The 24,843-nt window shown below is 33.0% G+C and overlaps 2 protein-coding genes across 2 annotated transcripts in view; both read left to right on the top strand.

Moving 5' to 3' along the window:
• The first annotated feature begins 1,667 nt into the window (after positions 1–1,667).
• On the top strand, positions 1,668–5,551 carry LOC119834101 (organic cation transporter protein-like). The gene is made up of 6 exons (XM_038358387.1): positions 1,668–1,861; positions 2,475–2,703; positions 3,249–3,504; positions 3,986–4,615; positions 4,840–5,021; positions 5,395–5,551. Exons 1-6 carry the CDS (start codon positions 1,668–1,670, stop codon positions 5,548–5,550), a joined length of 1,647 nt encoding a protein of 548 aa, XP_038214315.1. The 3' UTR covers position 5,551.
• A 3,602-nt stretch (positions 5,552–9,153) lies between these two features.
• The window catches only part of LOC119833996 (organic cation transporter protein-like), a 20,404-nt gene continuing 4,714 nt past the window's right edge, over positions 9,154–24,843 (top strand). The window contains exons 1-4 of the mRNA XM_038358265.1: positions 9,154–9,310; positions 18,478–18,547; positions 19,020–19,186; positions 21,305–21,458. Coding sequence (XP_038214193.1) covers positions 19,020–19,186; positions 21,305–21,458 — 321 coding nt within the window. The 5' untranslated portion in view covers positions 9,154–9,310; positions 18,478–18,547. The remainder of the gene's footprint in view (positions 9,311–18,477; positions 18,548–19,019; positions 19,187–21,304; positions 21,459–24,843) is intronic.

The raw sequence follows: 24,843 nt of genomic DNA, 5'->3' as shown, positions 1-24,843 counted from the left end.
TAGGGGATTGTTATTATTTCATTATTTTTTGTTGTTTATTTAATGTTTTAAATCTTTGTTTCTCCCGTATAAATTAACTATTGCTATCGAAAATATGATAATTAGATGAATACCACCAGTGACAACATAAAATATTATCCCGCAAACTTTTTAAGTCGTATTTTAGGGCTATATTTAAAGACAGCTCTCACATTTGTATCTGAATCTTTATCTTGATTATGAGGTGGGATTCGAACTCGCGTTTTTTGCCAAACCGTAGCAATATAAAATACTTACATGGTTTGGCAAAAAATGCGTGATCAAATTTTTTCTATTCATTCAAAATTTCTCATTTATAAAGCATTTCAATGCTATAAAACTAATAATTAAATAAGGATCATACTATGTTTTGTCTCAGGTGTTAAGCTATCTTGGTTCCAAATTGCACAAAAATGAGTTGAGTCTTCTAATTGTGCAGAAGAGATATACAGACAAAGTTACTTTCGCATGTTTTGTATATTAGTAGATATTAACTGTGAATTAATGTTTTTCTTGTTAGATACAAATGTAAAACAGACACATAATTAATAAAACGGGGTGTATAATAAAATAAATGTGAATTATAAGAGAGATTAATTAGTCTAAATATTGGTATGAATAAAAAATTTAAAATAACATGTTCTCAAACTTATATCAGTTGCGATAGGTCGCTTAAGTACATAAATTAAAAATTGAATAAAATACTTATTAAAATGTTGAATTTGCTTTTTAGGGTTTCGTACAAAGTGGGTATATTCGACCACTCTTCTGTCATTTCACGACTAGGCTATATCTTATGCATTATAACAGCTAAGCAGGTAACATTTTCAAAGGCGATATTTCAATTGCCTCTACAGTCACACTATTAATAGAACATAATAATTTATATTTAGGACAATACCATAAAATCGTGCCGTTTTTTATAGATGTTTGGAACTCTGAGTGTGCGCGTCCGATTATCATCATTGTATGGCATAATTGTAATATAAATATAAACGCTTATATCTCTGAAACATTATCAAAGTATTAATTTTTATCACAGACGATGTATAATTTACACAAATTTTGTAAATACGTTATATTTTGGGTGTTTGTTTGTTTAAATGTCTGGTAACCTGTGTGAAAATCTTTGAGAAATTATTAATTAGATGAAATATGTACTAATAATATATTGTTTGTTTAAGCGAGCTCATATCAGGAACCGCATCATTTAATTTAAAAAGTTTTAAAAGTTCCTTCTATTTTGGATACGTACGTGAGCTATGAATTATTTAAGCTATATACTACTTTAAACGAACTTCAGTAATTTTTTACGCAATGTCTGTTTATATATATAGACATTCATTCATAATTTTTAAAACACATTTATTTTTGTTTCAATATGTTATGAATATCCTAAAGTAAAACTTATAAAATAAAAATATTTTTTTTAGAATAAAATGAGCTACGAAGTATTAACCATACAATTAATTGGCTACGAAATGTCGCGGTTGCCACTAAATATGTATTAACACCTCACGCAAAGCATTAAGCTTTTAAAACGTGATATTATAATCTATATTGAATAACTAAGAACACGATATCCTATCGCTCGAAACGCTAATAGTGTTTTAAATTCTTTATCCATAATGAGTACGAAGTAAGTGAAAATGCAAGATACCAAAGAAATAGATCAGGGAAATGGTGGTTATAAGAAAGTGCATTTAGATACAATATTAGTGAATGAGATCGGACAGTTCGGTCCGTATCAGTTGAGGACGGTGCTGCTGTCCGCTCTCGTTGTGTTGTTTATTGGTTGGAGCGCCAGCGAGTACATTTTCACAGCGGCTAGAATTAATACGAGGTAATTTACGTGTGTAAAACTGCTGGTAGTTATAGTATTCTGTTGAAATGTAAATAAATTTCATTCATTTGTTCATGTATCTTTTGTTATTACAAACTTTCTTTAAAGTAAAAGTCAGATCCTACCAGATTGTAGGAATTATTGAAAACGTAGACACGTGGCCTGTTATTGTATATTCATGTATAGTCGTATAAATTGAGCTGATTTGTGATAATAAGCGGTGCAGGAAATATGGAGTTATTGTTATAATTATTCCCTACTCCTAAACTTATAAGTAAGTTTTAGTGATATATACAGAGATATATTCTGCTTACACCTGAGTTACTGAGTTATAACTGGAAATTATTTCAGGCACTTGTCCCTTAATTCAATTATTCATAATCTGTTTCAAGTCAATGCTTATATGATAATTAGTATTCTATAGGGATTAGAAATAATTAAACAATAATTAAATTTAGTTACAATGGTAATAAAATTTTACAACATTAAATAGTCTTGTTACTAAATGTGGCATTGGGCTTCAATATTTTTTATAACCAATTCGTTGGTCAATTAATGATTTCTGTATAAACAAATAAGAGGAAACTCTAATTCGAAACATTTTCAATTACAGATGTTTTATACCAGAATGCGAAACGAGAGAGTTGCAAGAATTTTCTCCTGAATGGGTGTTAAATGCAATACCAGCGAGTGGGAGCTCATTTGATAACTGTCAACGCTACCCAAATGTTACCACTGCTAGTGGCCCCAGTGACACGTGTCCTAAGGATCTCTTTGACCGGGATAATGTAGTACCTTGTGAAGAGTTTGTTTATGAAAATACGCACTCGGTGGTGTATGATGTAAGTCACGTATGAATCTTACTAATCCTACTAATATTATAAATGTGAAAGTATGTAATGATGTGTGTGTTTGTTTGCTCTTTCAGGCAAAAACTACTGAATCGATTGCAGTGAACCTTGGTACATAAACAGTTGGACAACTGGAATAACATATAGGCAACTTTTTATCCCGATATTCCTACGGGATACGGACTTACGCGAGTGAAACCGCGGGGCGCAGCTAGGTTTTAATAAGTTCTGGCAGACCGCGCCGGCTGCGCTCGTGGTACATGTATAGCTTATAGCACTCAGGGACCATGTACTTAGTTATACAAGGGGAAACATTTTTGAAATACATCGTATTTAAGAGTAGCTTGATTTGCAAGGAAAGTATTCTAGGTATCTTATGGTATATAGTTCATAACCGGCTCGTTGGTTTTGTAGACTGGTATATCATTACTATAAAATTAACTGAAATTATTACCACCATACTTTTTCTTTTGTTTTTATTCCGGGTGGAGTTTTTATTGCTGTATATTCAATTTGAGATTTAATTACCATTTCAGTTCGGACTTGCTTGCGATGAATGGAGAAGAACGTTCATTGGTTCCATCAGAAACGTGGGCAACTTCATAGCTCTTCCGATCACGGGCTACGTGTCGGACAGATGGGGGCGGCGTGTCCTGCTCAGCGTCAGCGCTGTGAACGCAGCAGTGATTGGTGTCCTCAGATATTTTGCCAATACATATGTAGGCTTCTTCATTTCGCAAGTTGCTGAATCCACGTTCGGCTCTGGGGGGTTTTCGTGCGCTTATATTCTTAGTGAGTTTGCTATTCATATTGGTATTTATTTATGAATTTAGTTAAATCTCCATCAACATTTTGCCCATTTCAATTGCGATTTGTAAAGTTATAGAATCATGTTTAATAAAAGCAGTCTGTGAGACGTACACATACAATTTTCGTTCAATATTATATCTATATCAATATTATGATGCTGAAGAGTTTGTTTGTTTGTTTGAACGTACTAATCTCAGGAGCTACAGGTCCGGTTTGAAAAATTATTTCAGTGTTAGATAGCCCATTTATTGAGGAAGGCTATATATGTACCACGGGCGAAGCCAAGGCGGACCTATAGTTGATTATATTGATGAAGTGCGTGATTGATAGAAATGCTAAGCATATTGATCTCTTTGTACATCAATTGATTAACAAATCTCCACGGTTGTTTCTTTTGTCCTGTTCTATCGTAAGAAAATATAATAATACAAAAGATAATATATCAATAAGTATTTTCTTGCAGTGATGGAAATCGTTGGACCCAAGTACCGCGTAGCAGCCGGCGCTTCTATGAACACCTTCTACGCCATCGGTCAAGTGACTTTAGGTTTTATTGTGTGGGCCCTACCCAATTGGAGAAAATTAACGTTGGCCTTATACATCCCACAGTTTGTTACTATCAGCTACTTCTGGATTCTATCTGAATCCATCAGATGGTACTTAAGTAAAGGAAGGTATGCGGATGCTGAAAAAATTTTAAAGAAAGCAGCTAAAGTAAACGGAAAACAGTTATCAGAGAAGTCTTTAGAAGCACTACGACGCACTGTAGAAGAGGAAAAGCTAAAAGCGGAGGCGAATACGAATGAAACTTGGCTCGTGCTGCAAGTGCTGCGAAACAGACAGATTTTAATAAGAGCCGTGGTGTCTCCAATATGGTGGATTACGATGACTCTGGTTTACTACGGGCTGTCGATCAATGCAGTGAACATAAGTGGCAATATGTATTTGAACTATGTGGCGGTGTCTGCGGTGGAGATCCCCGGGTATTGGTTGGCCGTGTTTCTGATGGAGAGGGTCGGAAGAAAGCCCGTACTCATGGCTGGGTACTGGATCTGCGCGTCTTGTCAAATTGCCTACATCTTTATGCCGGATGGTGAGACTGTTATTAAATAGTAATACAATGATTTCGAATAAGATGTTTAGTTTTGTAATGTAGCAAAAACTCTAAATATTGTAAGTCATTGATGAATAACATTAAAAATGAAATATAGTGGCATTCATTCACTATTTAACACCAGTTTTCTATGGGGGTGTGGTACCTCCCCGGTGTAAGTTTTTACGTATAATTTGTACCCCAATTCAACATATCTCTTTCAGAGCTATACGGCGTGTCCCTTGCAGTGTACTTGATAGGCAAGTGCTGTATATCCATGGTGATCACATCGCTGTACGTGTACACCGCAGAGCTGTACCCGACCAAGTATCGGCACAGCCTCTTCGCTTTCTCGTCTATGATCGGGAGACTGGGCTCTATAACAGCGCCGCTGACTCCCGCGATGGTACGTATATCGATTTAGTAGTTCGATTTTAGATAGATTGGTTACAGTCTTCATATTATGATAGTTCAAAAGTAGTTATTGAATCTATTAACATATGTTTGCAATAGTTTTATTCATCCAATTACAATGACTCAAACTTTGTATGAATTATAATTAGGTACGCAATCATAACTTTATAGCTCATCTGTAGTAATTAGTGTCCTGAAATTAGAAGAACAGTTTAATGGCGTTGATTTGGATGTTATAATTTGAGTCGTTTTGACAGTCATACATAAGGATTATTGACTAATTTATTTACTTTTGAGCCATACTTGAATATAGTAGGCACATAACTCTAGAAATTAGGAGTAATTTTTTCCTTATTCCATTTTAGGGTGCAGCTATATGGGAAGACTTTCCCTACGCCCTGTTCGCTGGGTTTGCGTTGGTCTCAGGTTTTCTGGTCCTCATCACGCCCGAGACCCTCGGCACCAAGCTACCTGACACCATGGAGGAAGCCTCCGATATCGGCACAAAGCCTACTTCATGATATTAATAAAAATATAGCGTAAATTATACTCAATCCTGTTTTGTTGTTTACATTATATAACTATTCAAATTTATTTAATTCCTTTAATAGTTCAATAAAGCGAGACACATATAAGATACTTATTAAAAATAAGTTTGTGTCCTAATTTTAACGAGACTGACAATTAGCGCAATATTAAGTATTGACTTATTAAATAGGACATGAATTTAGATTGATGTCGTAATAAATTGCTTACAAAATAGAGTATCTCAAAACAAATGAAATTTGTAATGTATAACTATTCAACTCTTGTAACAAGCCCTGATCCTCACATAATCAAATTGAAAATCCATATCAGGTATATCTAGATTTACATCTTTTTACATTATTTTGACTTTATTAGCCAATAAGGGTGCCTGAAGAAACAAATATATGTTATAAAAAACAACAAAAAGTCGATGGTTCAAAATGTTGTTACTTGTTGCTGCTATAAGCCATAACTGACAGTACTCTCGCACTTGTCCATGTTGAGGATGTTTACCTCCGCAAATCCTCAACGTATGAATACCATATTGCACGCTGAGGGTATTGATCGCTTTTCGCTAAATAATCCTATAAATATAATTCAGATCCAATATACATGTTAGGAACATAACACACTTATGCATTGACTACAAAAGTTTAAATTTAGATACGCTATACTTATACATAAAACCAATGTATTAATTAGTTGTGGATAATCTGTGGCCCAGTTACCGGGTAATAAGGGTCAATCACTTTAACCCGATTAGATTCGCTTTGTCATTCATCCCTTATCAGCCACCCGGTCAAGGGTCGGCAATTATTCGTAATACGATTACTTAAAGCGTGTTACTTATGGCGTGAAGTTGCAACGAGACGGTATGATGTCGTTTAATATGGTTTAATGACGTTAATCAATAATATATACTTTTAGCCTTCAAGATTTCACACACACTCACTCACACACCCATCACCTACCCACCCACACACACACACACACACACACACACACGTACACATACACATACAGTACGAGTTAAAGGTAACACAAACACAGGTAGTTGAATTAAAGTCTCTTACCTTTTCCTCACCCTTCCTAGTCCAATGATACTATTCTATATATAATTATACTATAAAAAGACTAATAAAAAATCAGAAAGTGTTACATAACCGTAAAAATATGAGGATATGATACGCTGCGGGCAAAAGGTAGTTACTGCATAAATTAACGGAGACGCTATTTAGTTCCATAAATGATATTAATATTTTTTGTATCAAGGCTGATTTTTTAAAGCTTCATCATCAGCCCATATATGTTCCCGCTGCTGGGACACAGGTCTCCTATTAGGGTTCAGACCGCTGCCCAAGTGCGGGTTGGCAGATGTCAAATGACGTCGAACTTTTGATTCTTGGACATGCCGGTTTCCGCACGATTCCTTTACCGTTTTAAGGAGTGATGATGTTATCTACATGCGCAGATGCACGCAGATGCACATCTGCACGCTCGCTCGGTCTCGAACCGCGACTTATCGATTTTGAAGGCCGAGTTTCTTACCACTGAGCCTGACAAGTTTACAGTCGGGGATTTGAGGCTGGACGAGCGTTCAAGAAATAAATTGATTTTTCAATTTATCTTCACATTATTGACATGAGCACTAGTCGAAACGGTGAAGATTACTATCGTGAGGAAATCGATACATCCAGGAATCAAAAGTTCGATGACATGTGACATCTTTGGCCAGCGTGGTGGATTATGGCCTGAACTCTCGGACACCCGTCTCCCTGCAGAGGAAATATGTATGGGCTTATGATGTTACATTCAAATAAATAAATTTAAGAGGAAAGTAGTCACAAAATAAAGAATACATAAAAACTCAAAGCGACGGTACAGGAAAGAAGATTATATACAATAGTTGGATTAAGGAAAACGCTGTGACACAGTGTTAACAACTGAAATGATATATTTTAATTGTCATCTTTAAAAAAATTAAGCGATAAAGCACAAATACAAGGATACTTATATAAATGAATGTTTCTCATTGCAGCAAGTATTTGAATACGAGAAGCGGCACGTGTAAGACATTTTTGAATAGATTCCGCTACAATTATAGTGTAAGTATGTAAGCTCTTTATATGAATTTATTTATAAGAAAAGTTTTTACATCTTTATTGATCCCATCAATTTCTGAAAATTTCAAATTATCGTTGAACTAGCAACTTATCCCGGATTCACCAGGGTGATTACGGAATAATAAATGAATAAATTATAGCCTATATTGACACTTATGTAGCTTTTAAACGGTAATAGAACTTTCTAAATCAGGTCGAATAGTTTTTATGTTAAATCGATTTAAATAAAGGAAACAATCATCTATTTACAGTTTCAGTGTAGCTATAATTATATGAATAACAAGTGAGAAAAATGTTAATATTTTGATTTAGATTAGGTAATTGAAAATAATTAATTTTGTTATTGACCTATCTACGAATAAAATCTTCTAAAGATCAATTCAGTCATTTTGCTATCTCAAACGAATTTACAAAAATTTTGATAAATTTAATTCCACTGTAGATCTTAAAATACAACAATAAATAAATACACTTTCATTACCCAATTAAACAAATATATTATGTTACGTTGTGGAAATCATCAAATAACAAATACGTATTACTAAAATGTGATACTTAGCGTCAACACAAACAAAGAAGACATACTGTAAAATTATTTCGAATTAATGAAAATTAAAAGTAAAAACTCCCAAAAAGTTTTTTTTTCATATAATTTTCCCGGAAGCAAAAAAAAGAAGAGGCACTTTCAAATGAAACGTTTATTACATAAGTGTTTTCATTTAGATAAGATAAAAAGTGCATAAAATTTCGTACTCCGCGGAATCGCAGTGCCGGAAGTGCCGCCTTTGTGTGACATGCGGGGTACCCTTGCCGTATAGGCCGGCGACACATGAGCGATTGAGGTCCAGAATTGGTTAGAGCTTTTATTATGTGCAATTATAGTAAGTTTTTATAAAAAAAAAATGTTTTTTTTTACATTAAATATTATGAAAAGTTATATATGGATATCTGATATCAAATGGGTGGGCAAAGACGTGGGTAAGTACGAGTTGTTACTCGTGTATGTTATCATATAAAACACTGATACTGTCACTTAAAATTAAACTGAATTCGGTCATCATCATCGTATTAATTTTCTTCTCATAAAACGTCGTCTTTCTGACGAAAGTGGTCAGTGCCAAACAGTGACTTGTGACATTTCACTGGCAAATAATTTTTTTGAAAAGAATTATACTCATCTCACTCTACGGCATGTATCTATTCTATTATATCTATATATATTATTCTCTATCTATATTCTATTCTCAGTTATAGGAGCTGCAATGATATTTATTTGTCACAATAACGTCTTTTTGTTTTGCCTAACACTGTCTAATTTCAATAAAACCCTATGGATTAACAGTCTAAAGTAATAATTCGTTTAAATTAACGGCTATGACATCACAATATGGCGCTAAATCGATCCTTTTAAATGAATCGCATACAATGTAATTTTGTGTGACGCTCGTAACGTGTAACAGCGGCCTAATTATAGTGTAGCCCTGTATCAGTCTGTAGCTATAAGTTGGCGCGGACTGTGCGCACGCGCATATAGGAGTTTTTCATTTTCACGTAGTATAATTCGTTTTGGTGGTGTTTTGAAATTGTGATATAAATGTTCGTTTATAGGATTAATGTATCTACTTGAACGGTGAGTAATTACAATTTAGTCTATTTTTTTATTTTAATTTCGTTTTTATTAAATCATATGAAACTTCGAACTAAACTATTTTGGTGGTTTAAATGTTAGTATATATATTTGAATGAAATTCCACACGCTATAATTCTTTTAAATACGACGAGTAAATCTAAAAAACGACATGGTATAAATTCACTTATTATTTTAATTATTTTACATATACGTACAGAAAAATGCAACATTAAATTAATGTTTTCTGTGCAGATGTAAAAACAAATATATTTTATTTAGCATTTTGTCACCCTGAGAGACTAATTGACCCTGAAATTAATTTTAAGACAATTTATACTGATCTGACTAGCCAGTGAGTCCATCGTCTAAACATTTTAAATTAAATTTTTATACTCATGAAAGATCACTTGGAGATAGACACGAGGTACATTATAAACCGGTTTTAATTACTAGAAAAGGGAAAATCTTCGGCTTTATTATTAAAGCATTCTGTAAGAAAATTTCTCTCAATTATTTAATACATACGCTGGTTGAGCGACTAAGCGGCGGAGGTTTTAGTCTCATTTATGTAGACTTAGTGTGAGGTCCGGTTAACCTAGTCCATAAAAAACAAAGATTATGCATATTGCAAAATTATATTTTGAAACTGTGATTTAATTGGAATTCGTTAAAGAAATAAATTACAAGTAAGCACCAGTGGGCATCTCTGATTTCATTATGCGTAAAAAATTACACTCAGTGCCTTTTTAAAATCAAACAATAACAACAATTAATTCGGTACTGAATATGTTATTTATTTATTATATTTAAAACGTATCCATTACTACTATTCCTACATAATATAAGGATAAGTTATTTATTTAGTTTTATTAAATTGTTGCAAATTAGATTTTTTTTTGTTATTTTTAGAATAATCTCAAATTCTAATAAATTCCATTTCAAATGTTCTACCATAAAATAACATATTTACATTATATCAATCTTAGAGTTAAGTTCAGTTCAGTTTGGATGTTTCTCGCTATTTTAATGACAGATTTAATTAAAATGTAATTAAGTTATTGCATTTAATGTAATTAATTATTTAAACGCGTGCTTAAATGTAACTTAGCTGATGTTATTTTTGTTTTTCAAGCATTTAACGGGTAAAAAAGAAAAATATTACAATTATTTTTTCCTTAACAAATTTGCATCCCTTAGGCTAAAATAAGTATTAAAAAAACACCTTCAAATTGTAAGAACTAGACCAATTTTAAATGAGACCATTCTACAGACAGCTTTCATATACTAAAAGATTCATTAAAATCGGTTTACTCAGTAGAAAATTCTAAGGACACAAACCGAATAAAAGTCACATTTAAACATCAGTCAAATAATTTTTAAATCGGACTAATAGTTCCTGAGATTAGCGCGTTCAAACAAACGCTTTAGCGTAATAATTTAATGACATTTATATATATTAGTATATATAGATGTCATTAAACGAATTAAACATATACTTGCATTTATTATATGTGATATTTGTGTGTATGTGTTTGTGTGTGCGTAATAAGAAGAATAATTATAAAATTAAATTGCATTGCAATCTAGTATCTTATTTTAACTTAAAACTAAACAATGCACACTGCACGAAGCAATTATACAAAAAAACATTGTATTAAAAAAATAAAAACAATTCTTAAAATTGAAATTAGCAGTAAAATAGCAGCACGATCTTACTAATCCTATCCTACTAATATTATAAATGCGAAAGTTTGTAAGGATGTGTGTGTGTGTTTGTTGCTCTTTCACGCAAAAACTACTGAACCGATTGCAATAAAATTTGGTACGTAGACAGTTGGACAACTGGAATAACATATAGGCAACTTTTTATCTCGATATTCCTACGGGATACGGACTTACGCGGATGAAACCGCGGGGCGCAGCTAGTTTATGATATTTTTAATCCTATTATTTATGAGAACTTCATTCCTACTAATATTGTAAATGCGAAAGGAGGTCTGTCTGCCTGTCTCTTCTTACGCCTTAACTACTGAGCCGATTTCCATTAAAATAGGTATTCTGGTATTCGTAAATTAAGATTCGAGAAAAGTTATTTTCTTTCTTGTGAGACGAAATGATATTTCGCCGATATATCGATACTGTATTGCTGATATAAATATAAAACATGAACATAAATCTCCCCTTTTCATTGTCCATTTTTTATATAGTTAACAACTGCTTCGATTCGTGTATATTTTCCACAGTAATGTGTTTTTTAAGTGTTTAAGTATATCCTACTTCAAATTAAGAGGTATTAACGTCCAAATAAAGCAATTAACATTCAATCAGAACAATATGTTTAATATAATAAGTAGTTCGCTAGGAATTTACCCGCAGACAAAATATTCAGATGAATATTTTTTAAAAGATCATCACAGGAGATCCTTTGTCAAACTTTATGAGTTGGTTTTTAATAAAACCATGGATCCAGTTGGAACCGTCCACACAGGTGCTGCGACGTGGCAGACAAGTAGGCAGATGACTCACATTCATATTTATTAGTAGTATATTAACATATCAGAGTGGGTAATCGATTCATCTTATTTAATCGTAGTAACAGGTTTGTCGAGCTAATCTCAATGTATAACGATTTGATAATTCGAATTTTACGAGAACTTTTCTCAAATTATTCATTTGTCTTAGACTATCTATGTAAATGAGAATGAACCAAATGTGTTGCTAAAGGTAAACCTTGAGAACGGCTATAACAATTCGGCAATATCTTTTTTTAACGTTTTTGTTAGGTAAAAACAAAAAAAAAAAGTTTTTTGGACTTGAATCCACCATGTTATGGATGAAATACACTGCGTGATGACAGGTGACATCTGATTTTGAATGTTGGATATATATAAGAATTTTTAATATTATCAATTTTATTAAAAGCTATATCTACTATATTATTGAACTCGTATTTTCGAGATAGAACAACAAGCTCAGTATTTAACACACCTATCTGTAAAAAAAAATTAAAGTCAACAAATTGTCAGAACTAGACCAAATTTAAATGGGGCCAGCTTTCAAATAAAACAATAATAATAATTAAAGTAGTTCACCCAGTATAATGTTATTATATTTTACGAGGTAACGAACAAAAAAAATGCAACCGAATTGATACCCACCTACTTTTTTGAAAATGGTTTAATAATAACTAACCACGTTACATGGATAGCAATACTAAAATCTAAATCCGCCCAGTAGTTACGAGATTGACGCACGTACAAACAGACAAAGAGAAAAAATACTAACCATTGTTTAGGCATCTGTAAAACATCCATATTGTATAGCAATTACTCTTTTTAAATATATTTGATGGACAGACATAGTCTGGCTACTGTTTTATTATATGTATAGGTAAAGATAAGTTTCACATAGTTGACCCGATCGCCAGTCGGGTGTAAACAATACAGTTTATAATAGCACGAGCATTGATTATTTAATTTATAAATGAGTGGTAATGAGCTATTATTATCGGGGGTGATAGCTTCGACAGAGCTATCTCCAGACTTCGCGGTAAGGCAAACGAAACGATATGCGGATACATTACACACGCATTTTAATTTAGATATTAAACACTTTTTACACTTTTCATATACGTTATTATCGGGAAAACGGAGCAACAAAATATTTGTTTTTTATTCTTCCCACTTCCCATGTGGGCCCTAAATATTGATGATTATAATAAGTTATTTCGTATTTACGTAGCAGCTACTAAGATATATGCGGAAAAAGGGCTAATAGTAGGGGAGCCCGAGATGCTAAATGTGTATTTACTCGAGCGTTTCAGAATCCTATTGGAATTCGCAGATTATACGATAGCAAGAAAAAAAGTCCTATAGTGTTTTCAATATTAGCGGTGGAAAAAGGTTTTTGACATTTTTTTTAATTGTAAAAGAAAAATGGGGCTGTGGAAATACTCAAGCCCGTTAGATTTTGATATTTTGAATGCTCTGGCATATCACTGAAATAAAATATAAGTTATTCTTACGATTTATGTGGTAATTTCGTGGCTACAAATAAAAGGTAAAATATAAAAATATATGACTCGAGCGCGTCAGATAAAGATATTACGGGTTATTTACAACATAAAAAATCCACATTTCGCTAATCTGACATTTTGAGCGTAACCTTAAAGAATTATCGATATTTTTTAATTTCCTGCGGCTCCTGCGAGCGCACCCATCAGTATTAACTGCTCATACTTTCTGGAGGTACTTAGTAATAGGTAAGGTACGTTCCCTTATAATAATCTGACGCGCTCGAGTAAATCCCAAAATCCCCTCTTGGGCTCCCCTACTATAACATGTGTTAAATCGTCATAAGTATTCCCACAAAAAATATATATGTGTGCGATTTAGTGCGACCTTTTATGTTTTGGCTTAATAAATAAACAACGCGATAGCCACGTGCAAGATGCCATGTCTGAATAATCTTTGGCGCGAATTATTAGGTCATTAACCAGTCGCATCGCACGACGCGTTGTGTAAATATTTTTGTTGTGACGTTTGCAGTTTGTGTTATCTGTTAGCCTATTTTTTAAAGTAGATGGATGCTTTGACACGCTTTTGGTTAGCTTCACTTGTATGTTTGTGTGTTTGTTTACTACGACTACTTTGGGTGCAATTTTGACTTTAAACGGCTAGATGTCATGATTTAATCGATATTACTATACTAATAATAAGATTGAAGACATAATTTCAATGTTGAAATAAATGTGCTTATCTCAAGAACTACTGGTTCGGGACAAAAAACTGTTTTTGTGTGAGATAATCTAATGTATCCAAGAAGGTTGTGGGCAGTAATATTACCTCATGCTACGACAAGATCTGTGGACTGTGTCCTAGACTAAGTCCTCTCGCAAAATGAGTTTCAAATCAAATAGAATGATATTGCGGCCTCCAAAGAATTTCATACAAACCCCGTAGCACAAACATTTACAAAGCAGTATCTACAGAATAGAGCCAACTAGAAACTGAATAAAACTGCTGTTTCCCTTAGTATTCTAGTTATTCCTCTATTTCTTATCGACATATATTTCGATATTTGAATTTTCAAAGCATATTATTATTAAATACAATTTACTCATAATATTTTATTACGTTTGCGATATTGAATTTTACATAATGCATTTTACAACTGTGACGTTTTTATCGTGGCCCAAGTATTTCTTCATGAAATTTATGTTCACGTCATTGCTAGTTAACGGTTAATTAAACGATGTTTCTGTGTTTGTTTGTTTCTCAAGAAGGATTTCAAGCAGAGAAAGTGAAGGAATTCATGTACTTATTGTAATAATTTTGATAACATTGATCTCATTGGAATTAGAGCAAAGACATCATTATTCTTTGTCTGTGGAAATACGGTGATTTATTCCGTTTTTATTCCGGCTAGCTTATTGTCCATGGCCGTGCCTGTTGCTTATTGCTTTTTATGAAAAAAAAATCCTCGACAATACCATATTTTACCGCAGTATAAACTAGTCATTCCCTAGCTTTCTACATATCTCTTAAAGTTGGAAACATCGGAAAATCACACTGTTGCGAAGACAAACAAACAAACACTCTTTCCCAAAAATTCGATTTTAGACATAGGCATGATTAGTAAGTTGGGCACTCATGACATTTAAGCATCAGTCAGACTCGCTGGCTAATTATAATCATGAAATCATATTGATGTACAAATAATAATAAAGATAAGCTTAGTAGCTAAATAATAGTAGTTTATTTAATAATAATAGTTTATTTTCAACTATTCGTATAAATATAGATGATTTAAATTTATTATCAGGCACCAGCTATTCACATCCAACTTTATATAATTATCATGTTATATTCATGTAATGTAAAATCTGGTTGTGGATGGAAATAATGTTAGTTATTACTATTATTATTTAAATTTAAGTAGCATTGTATCAACCAATAACCAAATAAAGATCACAAGCAGAGTGTTCTCACGAGGCAAAGAAAGGAATAATTTACACGTGTCTCCGTTTACGAGTGCTGGATGCTGTCCAAACATTCAGCCTGTGTGCGCACACGCCAAACTTTCTTTGTTTACGAATCACGTCTTTGTTTGCGAGAGATCCAATTTCTTGTTTTGGTATTTGTTTATAGATCTAATGCTTAATGTATCAGGAGATTATCTTACGGTTCAGCTTTCAATCGAGCTCCAAAGTTAATCACAGACAACATAAAACTATACTAGTATCTTGACTTATAAGAAGGAAACTGACTGACTGACTGAACTATCAAAGCACAGTACAAACTGCTGAACGATCGGGCTGATGCATAGCCCCTAAGATTTTGATAAATTCTACCGAATTTTATTCTTGAAACTTAAAATAGTCGATGAGAGTTTTACACATGAAAACGTATTGTCACTTTTTACCGGCCTGATACAAACTAAACTATTAAATAAACTTGGATATTAAGGTTCAGTAGGACCCGTAAAAAGTAAAACTATATAAAAACCCTATATTATGAGTTAAAAACTATTTAATATAAAATATCAATTAATTCATACTGCCAACATAGTCACAATTTTCAGAGCAGAATAGGCTACCCATAACCCACGCTTTAAAGTAAAACCGAACAAATAGACACGAAACAATGCTGTTTACGAAATACGAGAGCCGCCATTCATGCATAGTGTTAGTGGCCGGAATCAGAGGAAAGCCTTTTTGCAACACCCGATAACAGAAGACATTGTGTTCATAATATAACATCAAACAATATAGAATTTATTTTATGTCTAATGAGATCGAAATAGTCTAGCTTCGATAGTCCTTAAAATTATCATATATTATCAATGAAACAAAAAACTACATTTTTCTATTTTCGTTTCTATTGTAGGTATTATAATTTCATTTAGCTTATATGAGGATGAAATTATTCATAGAAACAATAAAATTATGAATCATTAAAATTTAACATATTATCATTTCATAAACAGCAATACGAATAGTATACATTTATACGTTATATGTGTATAAGTGACTATGTGAATATTTTTAGACATTCAAAAACAATTTTGGCAATACAAAACATGTTTACATAATTTATATGCCAATTAGGGCTATTTTAATGATTGAACTTACTACCAGAAATATAATTTTTAGACTGTCACGACATACTGAACGGTTTATACTTAGTCTTAGGTGATATATCCAGTACCTACTGGTACTATAATTCTATAATTCTCAATACTATATAGATGTAATATTTTCACTTAAAAATATAAATAAAGACATTTATAGTGGGGAAATCTTGCATAAATATCCACGGCCCATGGGGAAGGAGCCGTGGGTCATGGATTCCTACCGATTAAAACCGCACTGTGGTCCTTCGAGGTCCTTTCAGTCAACCATGGCTGCTGGTTGGCATTCGTCCGCGATCCCTAAGAATAGTTAAACATAAGTATATACTGTTGAATATTTTGCTCCAAGTGGTATTTATGTCTGAACTAAAATGCACTGTTTTTAGCTTATATTTTGTCGTGGAAAACTGTACAATGTGTAATTTAGAAAATGTCAGGACAATCTTCGTTATAATGCGGGGTAATGAGCATTTTCATTCAGCTGAGTCATCGCCCTTAATATTAACTACGATAAAAATAAGCAATCGCCTTACAATGTTTTATAATTCATTATTACTGGTATTTTGTTAGCATAACAGCATAAAAAGCATTCAAAATGAAAACTGTTTTTTATCCTCTTTTGGGAAAAATTTTGAGATGAAAGGTGAACAGAAATATTAATTTATATAAAAACGTAGCACGTCGTACATGTGTGTTCGTTATCTTATAAATTATCAAATGCAAAAGAGTAAAAGAAGGCAATTATTAATGTGGGTACTTTTACGATTTTTGAAGTGAAACTTCTTTAGAATCGTTGTGATTTCAAACCTGATGCAACGGAAAAACGACAGGTGAGGGAGAAAGAAATACAAAAATGTGTAGAATGAAGCCGGCAAAGAATGAGACGGAAATATACATACTATTTTATATTTTATATATATCATCTCATTCTTTTGTCGATTTACTGAAGTTTCACTTCTATCGTGTGTGAATCGCACACACACCTTTTTTTTTATTTCTATCCTCTTGAGTCTTGACTAAACTCTCTTAATAATTACTAAGTAGGTACATTTACTGCGCACCCTATATACACCCTACCCTGTATATTATATACATACAAACATAAATATAAAGGAAGTATTACGCTATCTGTGGTACTTTTTTATGTCATCGTCGGCAATGGAGCTGGTGGGTCGCCTTATGGTAAGTGCTACCACCGCCCATGAACATTTGGAAAGACGTGAGGTGCAAATGGATTACCGACTTCAAATTGGAAAGGGATTAGAAAAGGATTGACGATAAGATTAAGGAAGGGACTGGGGTGGTTAAGGAAAAGGATATAGGCTATCGTACCACGTACTTTTTGACCGAGAGTAGAGAAGATCATAACGATACATACTCTTGTATAGTTCTATATCAACCTATATTATTTAGTTTTTCATTTTATATATAAACGATACGTTAAAAGTGTATTACGACATCGTTCGGGTATTTTTCTATCTCCAAGGCAACTAATTAAATGTGATTGACTGACTACATGATATAACAATGTATTATTTAGTAATTGTACGCAAATAAAGTATGTTGAAGGAAAGTTTAGCACCCAAATGCCCTTTGGTCACTGCATTACAATGGACTTATATAAGTGTTATGTGAATGTTGCATGCGTTAATCATGTAATGCAGTATTGTGTTCTTCTGTATAGAATCGTATGGACTTTTGGTTTCTAATTAATATGTATTAATCTCAAACTAAACTATACAATACAAATGAGAAATTTTGATAGAATAAAAAAAAATTGATCACGAGGCGGGATTCGAACCCGCGTTATTGCTAAAAATGCGTTTCAATGCTATAAAACTAAAAAATAAATTTATACAAAACAAACTAAATAGTTCTTTTATTACATTTATTTTTAATTTTACTATGACGAAACAATGGAAATGTGGGGTAGACGTCTTAATTATATGACCAAATGGAAATACATATAAAATCTTATCATTTTATATTTATAACTCATATAATATAACATTAATTATAATAATATTTTGTTGCAGGTTCAGTAATCATGCTCAGATAAAGCTCACCTAAGGCACTTCAATAAGGTCTTCATAAAATTCAGTCAAAGTAAGTTACCTAAAGACATACTAATGCTATTAAAATATATTATATTTACTCTCTATTATTTTTAACTTATTAATTTATTCGTTAAGAATAAGTTTTAATAAAAAAACATAACGAAATAACATAAAACGAACCGCTAGTTCTAGCTTCGGCTCGACACGACATAACTAAATATAGTCAATGTTGCTAGATTTTGATGATTTATTTTGTTCTCAGCAAGGATGCGTAATCAAAGGAAAACATGCGCAGTTCAAATATTATCCCCCATAAAAACTAAGGGTCCTTTCTCGATTTGCACATTATCTTTGCACCAAATTTCACACAAATCGGCGCAACAGTTCATGAAATTAGCGCATTTAAGCACACAAACTCTTCAGCTTTATATATTAGTATAGACGTAATTCAGTAAGAACACGCATTAGGTGTAGTAAATTTAGAATTATCAACTCCAATAACGTATACAATGTGGAAATAGATGTCAGAACAAAGCACAGAGGGGTTCAACCTCGAGGGTATACTCAGCGAGCTCGGCAGCTTCGGGAAGTACCAGCTGCTACTGCTGATGCTGCTCGCCTTCCGGGACTCCTTCCTCATGATGTGCAATTTTAATTATGTGTTCACGGCCGCTGATGTGCCCTTTCGGTGAGTTTATTTAATATACCAGTTTAGATGGATGTCAAGTTTTAGTAGATTTTCTTAGTTTTACTATATTTATATATTTTGTTCAAGTATATGCAAGTGAGCTGGTGGTTCGCCTGATGGTAAGCGAACACTGCCGCCCATGAATATTCGCTGCGGTAGTGCCTCTGCAAATGCGCTGCCCGTTTTTAAGAGGAAAGAGATAAAGGAAGGTTTAACGGGAAAGGAGGGATAGACGGGGAAGGTTGAGGAAAAGGAAGCAGGCCTCCGGCTCCCCCACTCACCGCGCGAAACACAGTAGCACTACTATTTCACGCCGGTTTTCTGTGGGTGTATGGTACTTTTGCTGGCCCAATTCTTACCAAAAAATGCTTTTCTCCCCAAAAGTCTACATTATTATTTAATATTGGTACAACATCAATGGTGATAAGTGACGTGTAGCAACAACACACTCTAGAAATGCCATTAAAGAAAAATTCCTGGTGTTTATGATACCTACGTAATTTTTACTCTTTTCTCCATAACAATCTTCGGTTAAACGCGCGTTAAATTGTACAGATCTGAGTTATGTCATATTGTTACATATAGTAACTACTTTGCAATTATTTATTATCGAATAATTATCGTAACACGTGTTGCACTTTCGCTAATTGTTAATTATTGAATAATTGCTTGTTTAATTGTTTTTTCGTTTATATGTGTTTATACGAGATGGTCGAGGGTCAGGGTCGAGGAATGATTAAACTACGTGTAAAAATTTACTATGTACTTTAATATGTACTACCCTCCAATAACATTGAATATTGAATCGTCAATAAGACGATGACGACGATAGCATTTATCATATTGTTAAACTAGCGATCCACCCCGGCTTCGCCCATGGTACTTATATAGCCTTAATAAATGTGCTATCTAATAATGAAATATTTTTTCACCCGTGGTTCCCGTTTTAGCGCGTTTTACCAAACAAATAAACAAACATACTCCTCACCTTTATACTATTATATAGATAACACGGTAGTTAAAGTTTGATATGCTCTCTCTATTAAAACTAAATATTTTCATTAAAACTTGTATAAAAATTTCAGCTGCTTGATTATACCCACACAAATTACAGAACTTTAATTTAAAATAGCATGAGACTTATCTTATCGAAGTACATACCCCCACAGAAGTGAAAGAAAGTGTAAAATAAGAAATAGTGTTGGGCTTCGTTCGGTAAATGGAGGAGCCTGAGGCCCGTATCCTTTTCCTTTCCTTTATTCCTCTCGTCTTTCTTTATCAATGTTAAATCGGCAATCCATTTGTGGAGGCGTAAGGTCTGCAATCGACCTTACACATCTCCAAATGTTCATGGGCGGTGTTAGCGCTTGCTATCATGCGACCCACCAGCTCAGCAGCTCCATCGCCGACTATGACATAAAAAAAATCATAGACGAAAGCACAAGTCCTCGAAGGAGCAAAGATAAAACAAGCAAGTTAGCAATATCGCGCAAGTGCGCTGCCAAGAGCGCGGGTCAGCCTCGAAAGGCTATCGCATCATTGTTATTATTACAGCTCTTGCTTTACGATTATATCGATCTACTCGTGCTAGTTGTCCGCAAACACGTGACTGGCGGTTTACATTCCCGGAGAAAGCGGTTAATGTGCGTTAACAAAAATATTTGATTTTCGCTGAAATTTATATGAATTGATTCGTGATTCATGATTCTTTATATAAACAATACTGTTTTATCAAGCTCACGTATTTTATTGGCGTATTTTTAATTCAAAACATTCAATATATTGTTCTGTTGTAGAAAAATATAAAATTTGTCAAATTAAAAAAAAACACAATATTCTTACGAGTGGGAAGTTATATATTCACTCAACTTTTCTGATTATTTAATGAAGTACGAACGTATCTTCAAATATTTATGGACTATGCTTACAATCAGGCGAACTCACTCTAACATAAAAACTACGTCCCTTGAGGAAGTACCTCTCCAGATTCTAAATCGGATCAGTGGCGATAATTTTGTATAAAATATAAAAACGAATTAATTAGTGATTCTATGATTCTTGCGTTCGTTCTTCGTTTGTTAGGAACGTCGGTTACAAACTCCTTTGTCGATATTCCAGGTGCATCCAACCGTCCAATAGCACACTACCGTGGGTCGACTTCCCCACGCAAGATGGCGCCACGTGCTACAGGGGAAACGCCAGCTCGCCGGACCCCTTGCGGGTGCAGTGCGAAACGGTGGTTTATGAGAACTACAATAGCGTAGTTGCTGAGGTATGTATGGTTTTAGAATTGAAGATAAACGTTGGTTTTATAAATGTAGTTAGTATAGAAGATAATTAAATTAAATGTAATATATTGGCAGAACTGTGGTGAAAAACTTGTAGCATATATATCGTAGAATAGAGTAGTTATTGAATATTTCTTGAATGTAAAATAAATAACAAATGTGGTTCAATATTATTTGGTAAACATTTTTTGCTAATGAAATAATTGTCACAAACATTAGAATATAGAATAAGATTTTTGAAATGATAATTTGTCTACCACCCGTAGTTATTACAATATAAAAAAATAATGCCATTTAATATAGGTGACTATTATTTTAGGGCATTTTTTCCCATGTTAAATTATAATTTCTTTTTCTTCTTATTGTACCAAATCAATGATATTATAGTGCACGAGTAAATACTTTCCCTTATTGCATGAGCAAGCAAAATACTAACAAATTTGACCCTAAATTTGCATAAAGTTACTGCGCACTTCGCATAAATACTATCATGTCATGTTCGGCCATTGTCAAGGTTTGCATGACCGAGCGAGTTGTCACAAAGCCACGATGGTTTGTCTGTGTAATTGGCTTGACACTTATGGTTTTTAGCTGAAGTTTAATGGCAAGTGGGCTGGAAAATCGGCTGTTATTGTTATAATTATTAACAAAGCTGAATGGTGTAAATTTGCGTTGTAGGTCATTATGATGGTGATTGTCGTTTTGTTCAATTTTTGTTGAATGCTTGTTTTTCTCAGTTGAGGTTCCCATAACTTCTGAATAACACATATTTAAAAATAAAGTTTCGTGTTTCAAATTTATAGGAGGTAGTTAAAAAATTACTATTCATAAACATTTGTAAAAGTTATTTACGCTGTTGAGTTTTTTAAAAGAAAAATGACACACATTTTTATAACTTAGAACGTTTCGTATTCAAAAGATGATAAATCTTTTAATCTAACGACCATCAATATAACAACATGCAGTTTAACATAAAATGTTATTTATTATTACGTCATCATCACGGTTTATTCAAGTGATATTATATAAAACTAGCTGTCCGCCCGACTTCATTCGTGATACATTAAGTGTTTAGTGCTGAGGGATCACGTATACATCCGACGGTGAAAGAATGTTCGAAATCGGTCCTTCCTGAGATTAGTGCAATCAACCAAGCAAACTTTGGCTTCATATAATTAGTATCGTTTGGATATTTTAAGCAAATAAATATTATTGCGAAATTACGATCTCATCTTCACATTAAAATTCAATAATTGTGTCTTAAAAGCTTTAGGAAGGAATTTTTTATCGTTTTCATTCATCAATTGACCATGTCCTATAAAAAACTGGTTCAATTCTATTTCCGTGATAACTGGATATTGACAAACACACTTACATACTAATATCACAGTACTAAGAGACAGATTAAATTCTATAGATATCTATTACGTTGTCATGGCTAGATTACAGAGTCTCTTGCCGGCTCTTCTCCGTAGAAACTGCTTGAAACCGCTGGTCAATTACATATATATTTTATTGTATTCCACGAATTCTTAATAATAATTAATATTAAAATCCCCTTCACAAAAAGTCTAGTTTAAAAAATAAATATTGGAGTTTGAGTTTGAAAATACTACAGCACCGGTTTGATGAATTTTGGAAGGAAAATGGTTGACAATCGAGCGCTTAATTTTTCTATTTCAAAAATAAATCCTGAGTCAAGATGAAAGTGTTTTTTCTTTAGTCTTGTTCGTGAGTGAATCCGCAAGACACATCGGGCCAATAAACATATAAACCGATGGGATATACAAACTCCTTCTTCCAACTTCAAAATGGAATACACGAACTCCTTTAAAAAGTTATCAATAACTGACAGTCCACATTAAATGTCATTTTAAAATATTCGCGCCATAATGTCTGCTATAATGTACGTTGATAAGAATTACAAGCACGATAAAAGTGATTTATGTACAGTTATGTTAATATAACATTTGATAAACAAACCACGGGACATAATTACCCATTTCACATATAATATAATATCGGTATATAAAAACACGATTATCTTACGTAATCGGATAATGTAGACGTAATGTTTACTATGTTATAATGGATTATATTATTTATTGACTATTGAAATGAAAACAATACGACTCTTTTATTTTAAACGTATTTATTCCTCCTATATATTATATGTAGTATATATAATGTTTTAATTTATATTTATGTTCGAATAAAAATTAATTTAGAAGCCATTGTCAAGATCTCATGATTTATGAGAGCCACACATTTATGGTTTAAGTACTTTTATGCAGAAAAGAAAAGATCTATGTTCTTTATATTTCTAAACTAATATTATAAATGCGAAAGTTTGTAAGAATGTGTGTATGTTTGTAACTTTTTATCGCAAAAACTACTAAACCGATTCGATGAAATTTGGTACTTAGATAGCTGGACAACTGGAATAACACTTAGGCATCTTTTTATCCCGATATTCCTACGGGATACATATTTACGCGGGTTAAACCGCGGGGCGCAACTAGTTTCTTAATAATGGGAAATATATTCAGTAAATACTGTATAATGTCATCAGTAAAAATAGTATGAATATGCATTATATTATTATTAGAAAGACCCTTCATCTGTACCTGTAGGTATAATAGACACCAGATTAATAAGTACAAATCCATAGACTTGGCCCGGCAATAAGAGTATTGATTGAAAAATTGCAAACTTCTAACAATTACACATCACTCACAAACGTCTGCAGACTACAAAGTACAGTGCCACTAACTTATCTTTGAAACTAAGGGTGTCGCCCCTGTCGCTTCAGAGTAAGCTTAAGAAAAATCTTCCGGGTATCGCTTGCAGCTCACGGCATATGTAATTGTAATTGAAAAAGATAGCAAATAATCACAAAGAACACTTGAAGTAAGTAGTTAACAATGACAATTCAATATCTATAGTTACATTTTTCGCCATTTCAAACTGCAGTATGTCGAGAGTGCAAAGTTTTTTATTAGTTTGTCGGTAATGTTCATGTTAAAGATTTATTGGTCGATTTATCATACTATTTTAAGCATACAGCTATTAACTAATTATTTTATTCAAACAATACATTATAAGACGACTACATGTTTTAATTTTAATTTTAATTATAATGTTTTATCAAAGAGTAGGTACCATTATTTAATTTAACGCTTAAAACGCTTAAAAAGTAATTATTGGTCTGAGTTGTGATAAATTAAGTAAAAGGTCGTCTTAAAATAGAATTGAAGAAATTGCATTAGAAATATTATGTATAAAATTATGTAATTTCCAGTTCGACTTGGGCTGCCAGCCGTGGAAGGCTACGCTCATAGGCACGGTGCATAACCTGGGACTGGTGTT

The sequence above is a fragment of the Zerene cesonia genome, chromosome 18 (genome assembly GCF_012273895.1).
Source record: "Zerene cesonia ecotype Mississippi chromosome 18, Zerene_cesonia_1.1, whole genome shotgun sequence".
NCBI lineage: Eukaryota > Metazoa > Arthropoda > Insecta > Lepidoptera > Pieridae > Zerene > Zerene cesonia.
This window is presented reverse-complemented; position numbering and strand designations above follow the sequence as displayed.

Excerpts from the sequence above, each read along its gene's own strand:
- LOC119834101 (XM_038358387.1), top strand. The coding sequence starts at position 1,668 with ATGCAAGATACCAAAGAAATAGATCAGGGAAATGGTGGTTATAAGAAA. Across the intron at positions 4,616-4,839 it reads CTACATCTTTATGCCGGATG|AGCTATACGGCGTGTCCCTT; the intron begins GTGAGACTGTTA and ends TATCTCTTTCAG. Across the intron at positions 5,022-5,394 it reads CGCCGCTGACTCCCGCGATG|GGTGCAGCTATATGGGAAGA; the intron begins GTACGTATATCG and ends ATTCCATTTTAG.